At 36.3% G+C, this 10,215-nt stretch overlaps 1 protein-coding gene across 1 annotated transcript; it reads right to left on the minus strand.

Annotated features, from left to right (window-relative positions):
* Nucleotides 1-3,176: 3,176 nt before the first annotated feature.
* On the minus strand, nucleotides 3,177-5,904 carry LOC116207080 (cytokinin hydroxylase-like). The gene is made up of 5 exons (XM_031539940.1): nucleotides 5,472-5,904; nucleotides 5,130-5,356; nucleotides 4,712-4,953; nucleotides 4,210-4,591; nucleotides 3,177-3,634 (listed from the first exon to the last, which is right to left on the minus strand). The coding sequence occupies exons 1-5, from the start codon at nucleotides 5,755-5,757 to the stop codon at nucleotides 3,212-3,214; spliced, it is 1,560 nt and encodes a 519-aa protein (XP_031395800.1). The 5' UTR covers nucleotides 5,758-5,904; the 3' UTR covers nucleotides 3,177-3,211.
* Nucleotides 5,905-10,215: the final 4,311 nt, after the last annotated feature.

Here is a 10,215-nt window from a genome sequence, read left to right on the forward strand (position 1 = left end):
AGAAGGGTTTATAATTTAATAGTGAATGAGGGGTTAGGCCTTGATTAATATTGAATTCCAAATTTTGACTCGATTTTGGAGCCTTTCGTTTGAAGAGACTTCTAAGCCTCAAAGCATGATACATATATTGATATATATATATATATATATATATATGTAGCAATGGTCGCATAGCTTTTAAATTTCTTTTCCGAGAGAGAGAGAATAGAAGCCCACCTCTTTTAAGCCACTGCACCAGCTTTTGAACTAATAAAAACACACTCGTGCGAGAAGAAAAAGATTTTGCATCTAATCATTTGTCATAGGATAATGACCTTCATAAATATATATATATATATATAGATACATATATATGTATGTATGTGTCTGATATTGCTTTGCGAGAAAGCCCATGGCTCTTACTATTATATATATATATATATATATATATATATATCCATGATAAGTTTATCTATTCTATTTAAAAGATTTATATATAGCTGCATTATTATTTCTCATATACTTGTATGGCAGGCGCATATATAGTTCATGCGTCCACGTATAGTGTACATACATATATATATATATATATACAGATATGTATGTCAAAAATAAAATATATATGTTGTCAGAATTAATAAAAGCTTGAGGTGCAATTGCCTAATCTTGTCGTGGCCGAGGAATGCTCGTCGTTCATACCCATATATAGCCATAGCCTCCCTCAGTGCAAAGATCGTGACACTGAAATTTCTCTATATCTCGGTCCTCATTCTTTGACATGACCATATTGAGGAAAGAGAAATCTCATACTAGAAGATATGTAAAATAATTATTTCAGATTGAAAAATTAATTAATTAAAAGAAAATTGAGGTAGTGGGAAGAGCAATATATATCGTGGGGTTTGGCTCTCAAAACAAAGTCAAGCTGCGTGCAATATTTCAATTAAGCTGAGAAAACGATCTTATCTGACCTTTCGCTTGGTCAAATGCACAACTTGTCCATTTTTCCTTTTGTAATTGAAAGCTGACCACTTTGTGATAAAAATCCGTTCATCCTTGGGGAAAAAATTAAGATAAAACTATCAAAATGGTGATTGAAAAATTTCAAAAATAATAAATTATTACTTGAAAGATATTTTTGAAATAAAAAGATCATTGAAAGATCGTAATCCATAACATTTTGGTACCACCGTCAAAATTCCGTTAGTACCGTTATGGAAAAATGACATAGACGTTTATGTGGCATCTAGTAGACAAATGGCCCCGATTAACGTTGCATATCATCGCGTACGATGTTGTTTATGGTCTCCCGTTTAAAAAAAAAAAAATTTGGACGAAATGACGCCGTCGTCGCCCTTCCTATCCCCTCCCTCCCCTGTCTGCAATCTATCCTTTTAATAGAGAATATTAGCATGAATATTTTTCATTATTGCTTACAATGTATTTTAGTCATGTATAGATAGTTTACATACGTAGAACTCTGTACATCACTATTTATTCTAATGAATTCACCTCACACAGTAAGTGTGTATTCAGCCAATACACGGTCATTTCTACACCTCTAACCTGATGAACTCGACATGCCCCCCCCCATCAGAAGAGTCACTAGTGTCGTTGCCTCGAAAGTTGTGGACACATGGACTCGTCAAGCTTGAGTTTGACACCACTAGCAACTCTGTACCGAGTCTTCGTCTCCAATGGTCTCGAGGAGGTGGATTTTATAGCATGAGCTATTAGAGCTAATTGGTAAGCCTCGGAAGTCAATCTCTCGACTATAGATTATTCAATTGAAGTTCGATTAGAGTCCAATTTGCTAGCCCTAAGTCCGATTTATGGTTTTCTACAGCCCTAGCTGAAGTTCATCTGCGGCCTCCATTGCAATCTAGACGAGTTAATCTATGGTCTCTTCAGCCGAATCATCCCTCTCGAGGTTAGTCGATTTTCACTTGATTTGGTGATGAATGGTAAGTTTGACTGGTTGGTGTTACTCGAAATTGCGGTTCCCTGTTGCGCTGTTGTGTTTTGCTTTTACTGTCGATCTGCTCAAAGTTGATAGCTTGCCTTAATTTTTGATAAGTTTGGTTGTAGTAACATTTCGATGGGGGAGGGAGGGGTTGATGAGAAGAGGGAATGAGCATAGGAGTTCCGTGTGTCCATAACCTTTGGCACGACGGCACCGACGACTCTTCTGATGGGAGACGATGCCGGGTTCGTCTGGTTTGAGTCCGCTTGCCCTAATTTTGATTGTTTTTCGTTTGTCCAAACTCCTCTGTTCAGTGCTCTATTCTGTATAGAGGATAGTTTGCCCTAATTTTGACTACAGATGGGGGAGGGAAAGGATGCTGGTGACGACGAGTTTGGACATTTTTTTTTTATAACTGGTATGACAAAACAACGTCATACTTGATGAAGTGTAACGTTAATCGGGGTCGTTTGTCTACTAGATGTCACATAAGCGTCCATGTCATTTTTCCGTAACGACACTAACGGAATTTTGACGGTGGTATCAAAATATTATGGATTCTAGTATTTCAATGATCATTTTGTTTCAAAAAACTTTCAAGTAATAATTTGTTAGTTTTAAAAACTTTCAATGACCATTTTGATGGTTTTCATAAAAAAATTAATGAAAAAGAAAAGAACTGAAATTTTCATCATTATAACGTCATGAGCATATATTTTATATATATATATATATATATATGGAACTAAATTTCTATTTTTTTATTCATTACCTAAATTTCGATTTTTTTATTCATTACCTAAATTTGATTTTTTTTATTCATTGGGGCTTATCTATAAAGTTGAACAGCACCTTAGGCATGCATATTTCACTTTCTTTCTTCTTTTTTTTTTGTCATAAAAGAGATTGATATGCCTAATACAATGATAGAAAATAAAACAATATAAAGAATCATACTAATCTCCACTAACAAAGTTTAGATTTAAGATCTTTATCTAGAGGGGAGGTAACTATATATATGTGGCTTGCTTTAAACCCAAAAAAAGAAAAAAAAAAAAAGCTCCATATTAAATTGGTTCTTAAATAAGTTCTCCTTTATGTGATCCTTACAAAGCATCGCTCCATCCATATCTTCTCATCAATCATCATACAAAATTGAGATGCACATTAATGGAGGAAAAGAGGAGTTTTGCTTTTCAAAACTACCTCTCGATATCTTTTAAGTGCAAATCTGTAATATAAGTGAGTGCTCATCAATTAGCATTAATTTCAAGGATTTGTGAGAGGCTTCAAGCGCACTTGGACCCCATACTTCGGTTTTACCGTGAGTACAATAACTGGAGCATGACGATAATTCTCTGAGATTGTGAAACTAAACCGCGATATTAACATGGCAAGTATGATCTTGGCCTCCATCATGGCGAAAGACTGACCGACGCAATTCCGGGGTCCTGAAGCGAAAGGCATAAAACGTCCCGGACTGAATGACTTGGATGCAAAACGGTCAGGGTTGAACTCATTAACGTCTTTTCCCCAGAGTTCCTCACTGTGATGAATTGCCAACATCGGGATCCATATGGACAGTCCCTTTGGGATGTGGAGGTCACCGAGTTTGATGTCTTCGAAGGTCATTCGCGGAAGGATTGAGGCTGGCGGGTAGAGTCTCATTGATTCATTAATCACCATGTTTAGCTGCAAAAAAGTACGTAGACAATCGTTGTGGTAAAATGCTCAGCTAACTAGCTAATAGAGGTTGATGTTTGCATTAATTAATTAGATATGCAATATTTTCTTCAACTGAAAAAAAAAAAGAACTACATTTGCTCTTTCAATAAATCAACTATGACTGTGCTATAACTGGACTTTACGAAAGAGGACTAGTTGGTTGTGACTCACATACAATTGATAACTGATATTAGATTTCCATAATAACAAAAACGTGCTTATATTACATTTTACTTTTTCATTCCAATTGAAAATTGTTCATAGCACCTTATAAAGTATTATATAACCGTGGCATATTTTCCTGCAAAAATACTAAGTAGGCGTGACTATCTATTTCATCATTAAAATATAAACTAGTCATCAGAAAGTATGTTTTGCGATATTCGCCCTAATCCTCAATAACGCATGGTGTGTGCATTACTTAATCATGAAAATATGTATTATAATTAACACTTAAAACTACATCGATGGATTGGTCAATAATGTACATGCATATAAAAAACAGTGTCAGCTAGGCGCTAAAAATCTAAGGACGTGCTCACCATGGTGAGTTTGGAGAGATGCTCGACGCCCGGGGGCTTGCCACTGCAGACACGGGTGACCTCTTCCCGGACCTTTTCCTGCCATGATGGGTTGCTCGCTAGGAGCATGACGGTCCAAGTGAGGAGGAGGGCCGTGGTCTCATGGCCGGCGAAGAAGAATGTCTTGCACTCGTCCATTATGAGCTGTAGGTTGAGGCTGAAAACCCCGCTGCCGCTTTTCTTCTGCATCTCGTTCAATAACATCCCGAGCAGGTCATTCCCGTACGAGCTGCTGCGCCCAATCTCGACGCAGTCCTTACGGCCTTGTATTATCTCCATTAACTGCCTCTCCACTTCCATCTTTAGGGACTTTATCTCCCGGTTATACTTGCTAGGGAAGAACCTGCCAATGCGGTCGGATATCAATCAATTAGTTAGTGTGTGTATATATATATATATTACAAGAATCTCATGGTCTTGATCATAAGTAAAATTCTTTGGCGTAAATGAATGAATGAACTACCGGCTGCCGGGGAGACAGAGGTGGCGGCTGGCCTGAGCGCAGAGGCCCTGAAGGACGGTCAGGAGATGGAAGATTTGCTTGCCCTTTGCATAACTCGAGCCGAATTCGGTCCGCGAGATGATGTTGGCGGTGAGTCGGGTCATGTACTCGCCGATCTCAACCTCGGTCTGCTCTGCACTCACTGCATTCTCCAGCGATTGGATTATCTCGTTAGTGCACTCCACCATGTATCCCGCATAGCTCTGCAACGTTCAACAATTCAATCACCCCCACCATGATCATATTTAATTTGAATTTAATATTTTATTTAAAATTCACCAATCAATTATAAACATGACTATCATGATGAACACCTTCTGCGGGCCAAAAGAAAAAAGAGGTCCTTATTAATTATTCGATTAATATGATGTGTATGTACCTTGAGCCTATCTCCCATAAAGACAGGGGCAACCATATGGCGCTGATGATACCAGTCAGACCCGTTCGCCATCAGGAGGCCTTTCCCAATGAAATGCTTCGACCCCTGCTGCTGCAGCCACGACTTCCCCGACAGGGTGCTGTACTTTGAGAGCAGCTCCTTGATCAGCTCGGTCTCTGTCAGGCACATCCTTGGTTCCGTTCCGTTCCAAAATATGAACCTCTTCCCTACATACATGCGTATTATGTATATGCGTTACTTCGACATATATATGATCCATCGGCCTAGCTAGCTTAAATAATGTAATTCACGACTAATAATGTATGTATGTAGTGTGCGTACCAAATTGCTTGGACCAGAGGACGTAGTGGGGGAGGAGACGGTCGACGATGTCATGGCGGATGGAGTCCATGCCGCAGGATGTGGATTTCGAGACGAGGGAGGCCATGTCCGGGATGTTGCCGAGGAGGAACTGGGGGCTGGGACCACGCACTCCTTGCCTCTCCATTACCTTCTTGATGCGTCTTGGAGTCAACCAGTAACATGAGATGGTAACATAGGCAACTCCAAGGAACCAAGTGAGGAAGATCACTAGGATGGCTGTCAGAGCTGCCCCGACCGCGTCCATGGTTATGGAATTAATTTGGAATATGGTGTTCGTTCGTCGATCAAATCAAATCAAAATTTATTAAAAATTTGTGAAAATCTCCCCAATGGGTCACTATCAAACTATTATAAACAGTCAACTCGGGAGGAAAGAAATGACAGAAGAAAGTGAGAGAGTGACAGAGGAAGGAAGGGCTATATATAGAGAGAGATTGCCGACCTACTCTGACCTCCAAGAGCCCATTCATGGAGAGAGTCTCAGGCAGAACACTCGTGACATGATTAATCAATAGATTTTTTTTATGAATGTGGAAATATTTAATGTAAAATTATATTTTATAATTAAAATTTAATGATTTACCATAAATAGGATATTCATTTTTTAAAATAATTTTAACTTATTAAGGAAAAATTATTTCATTAATTATACAACTCATCAAATTCATAATTATTGAATTTGCGAATAAATTATTTTCCATAATTTTTTAATTCAATTTGCAAAATAAAATAATTCCAAATAATTTATTTCATTATGGATTTTATTTCCCGAATAAGTTAAAATAATCTTATCTTCTAAGCTGACTTTGTATATATAGATTAGTTTCGCAAATGAACTTGGCACATGTTAAAAAGGAAAAAGAGAATATTGCTCAAATAATTGGAAAATTTTTATTGAATTAAATTTTAGTTACACAGCTGCACAAATTGCTGAGTTGAAATTAAAAGGCGTCGATTTTGGCTTTCTCTTATTTGAATGTTTCGTGCCTATTTATGGCATTGTTGTTATTTTTGTAGGATCTCTATTATAATCTAAAAGAATAAAAAGAAAATAAAAAGTCATGTTGGCACTTATCAGAAAAGTTATTAGCTGACCATGAGGGAAATTAATTAGGTAGTGACTGAGGGAGAGGGGAACGTGTCATCAAGTGTTAGGAAATGGGTTTAATATCCTATAAGAAAAAAAGGAAATGTGTTTAATAGATTTTGGTGTTGCTGACCGTGTAATCTGACCTGGTAAATATAATAATTCTTTTTGATAACTTCTGATGTTAGTAAATGAGCAAACCGATAGAAAATGCATCAAATAATTTGCGTAGAAAAATAAGATGATTTTTTTTTGGGTACGTACTCTGATTTTCGGAAGTCGAACGAGTCCTGACTAATTCAATTTTAGCCAAGTCGACCCATTAAGTGGATAAAGCTCTCCCACATGAATTTTTTTCTATTCACAAGACTCAAACTCAATACCTTGTTTAAGGGGAACAAGCGCCGAACCGTTTGAACCAACTCATATTGGCTAGGATGATCTTTTTGTTATTTAAAAACAAAACATACTTTACTCTTTTTCTTAAATGGGAAAAAGACAAAAAAAAACCATTTTGTGGTTTGGAATCGAGACGAATCGCACCATATTCTTTTGTTTGGGACAGTTAGCCCCCTGTGATTTGCTCCGTTAGATATATGGGGTTATAGCGTTAATTTTTTTTTTCCATTTTCACTCCTCAATCTTTAGCCTTTTAATTATTTTGGTTCTAAATTTTTTTCTTTTATCATTCATATCATAAACTTTTCATTTTATTTCATTTTAATCCTGAAAGAAAATCGAAATGGAAGGAAGGGTCGGAGCTGCCAATCGGTGATCCCGATCCCTCCACCGAGGTCGCCGGTACCCACGAAGGACGCCGACGGCCTCGGTGGAGGGGTCGGGGTCGGGGCCTCCAATCGGCGACCCCAACCCCTCCACCGAGGTCGTCGGCGTCCTCTGTGGGTACTGGCGACGTCCTTCGTGAGTACCGGCGATCTCGGTGTTTCGATTCTCTTTCAGGACTAAAATGAAATAAAATGAAAAGTTTAGGATATGAATGATAAAAGAAAAAGATTTAGAACCAAAATGATTAAAATGCTAAAAATTAAGGACTGAAAATGGAAAAAAAAAATTAACGCTGTAACCCCTATGTCTAACGGAGCAAACCACGGAAGGGGCTAATTGTCCCAAACAAAAGAACATTGTGCGATCTGTCCCGACCCCAAATCACAATGGGGGTTTTTGTCTTTTTTCCTTTTTAAATATAGCAAAATATGAAACACTTGCTTTCTTTCCTGTGGAAAAATAATTTTAAATTTTAAAAATAAAAAACAATAATTTCAAGAAACACAAAATTGAGAAAATTTTTAAAAAATAAAAATGGAGATGCTCAAAGAGGAGTTAGGAACGGTGATGGAGGGATCTTGCCCATCATCACGTCGGGATATGATAATTTATTCCAAAGAGATAAAGGAAGGAGAAAATTTTGGCAGTGTCGGGTATGCAGGCCACCACTATTCGCTTAAGTAAAGTGTGACATCCTCGGTATCGCACTCTCATTCGCCTCTGCTAGTATGCTTGCTCCCTCTGTTTTGATGTATTTATTTTTGGAAAATAGACATTTTTAGTCTTATAAGTTTAACCTCCAGTCAATTTTGATCATCTAAGTTTTAAAAGTGCCAAATTGGTACTATATGTTTAATTCGTAAGGCAATTTTGGTCCATGTCGTGACTTATAGAACCAAAAATGTTTTTTTTTTTAAACTTATAGGACCACATTATTGAAAGCAAACTTATAAGAGCAAAAATATCTTTTTTAAAATTTATAAAACGGAAATTGTCTTATGAAACAAACGTATATAACTGATTCGGTAATTTTAAATCTTACAGGGTCAAAATTGACTGAATGTCAAACTTGTAGGACAATTTTTTTTTCTAATACTATTTAATCTTTAACTTTTCGAAAGAAATTATGGAAACTAATGGAAGAATTTATGGAAAAACGGAAAAATTTACAATAAAAATACAATTGATTATAAACAAAATAATTTTAAAAGGACGTATTATAATTTCTATTTTTTTTCTTTTTATTTAGAAAAGAAAACGGAGTATAAGTTTTTTTTTTCTATTTTTTCAGTTGAACTAGATCATTAGTTTTATCCTTGAGAAAAATGCCCCAAATGGCTCGAGATATAGGTTTTACCAAACAGGAAAATGAAAGATACGAGACTCACTAAAAATATGAAAATACCGCACTGTCAGATTTGTTAGGACCTGTCGAAATAGTTATAAGATAGCTAAACTCCAGAAAATCAAAGAGATAATTCTACATTTTCGTTACGTCACCAAATTCCCAAATCAATAAAATTCATTAACGCTATATAGTATTTGGATTGGGAAAATTAATTGGCATTAAGTAATGGGTTTTGTCATCAGATGGTCCGCAAATGCATGCATGATATAAGAATGCATGAGATAAATTTAATTACATGCATGGAAAGGTGGCAGGAAAAATGCAGTTTTCTGTCCAGTATATATATATATATCCACATCCAAAAATTTCTTCCCTTTCCCACCCAACTCTCAAGAGGGGAGAAACGAATATTATTAATATTATATATATTATCAACCTTAACAACATGTATATTATTAGAGTCCAAATATTTACGCGATATAAACGTTAATGTCTGAAAGTCATACATATATACATGAGTTAAATAGGATAGTAACTTCTCTCAGCTAAGGGCGAATCTAAAAAAGTTTCATAAAAAAAAAAAAAGTTGAACATTTATACATAAAATTCATTTAAGCGTCTAGCGAGTGTCCCTCTCAGTCCCCTCAATTCATCCAATTATGTATATCTGGATAACAAATAGTTTTTCCCATCTAATAATTGCATGCTTGCATCCACTGGGCGCCGCATCCACTTTTTGTCTCACTTCATGAACGGTTCGACATGAAATTCAATTATTAACTAATTTTTATAATAACTCATATGAATATCGCATCTCATACATACATACAGTTATAACTTAAAACAAAAATAAAAATAAAAATTGAGGAGCTATGTATGTCCTAGAGCCTGGAGGGGCCAAAAGGGTCAATCATTTTCATTGCTCTTTACTGTTGTGGGCTTGGAGTTCCGTCGATTAGCTAGATAGACGATGTATCGCTCATAAATTAGGAACGAACCCGAGACAGTTTGAATCGGGATTTGGATCTGTGCCATTTTATATATATGGCCGTTCACTTGCTCAAGCGACTATGTATTGTATGTATATGTAGAGAGAGAGAGAGAGAGAGAGAGAGAGAGGATTAGCTGGCGTTTTTGCATTGAAGGTCACTTGCTCAAGCGACTATAGATTATATGTATTTGTGTATGGATTAGATTCTCTCCGATCAGTCAAAAGTCAGCGAGGGCACTGACTCCTGGAGGGTTGACTTAATATAGAGAAGTCATTACACTTAAACCTGACAATAGTTCGGATCAAAGTGAACATAGAAAGTGCACAAATACACGGTTAATTATTATAACTGAAATATTCTACATATTTTATAGATTTGTACATAATTCATAATTGGTTCATTGAAGAAAAAGGCCAAAATTATTACGGAATTCAGAAATAATATGCAAATTATTATATGGAGAATCCTAATTCCTAAATAAAGAAAATT

Source organism: Punica granatum, chromosome 5 (assembly GCF_007655135.1).
Source record: "Punica granatum isolate Tunisia-2019 chromosome 5, ASM765513v2, whole genome shotgun sequence".
Classification (NCBI taxonomy): domain Eukaryota; kingdom Viridiplantae; phylum Streptophyta; class Magnoliopsida; order Myrtales; family Lythraceae; genus Punica; species Punica granatum.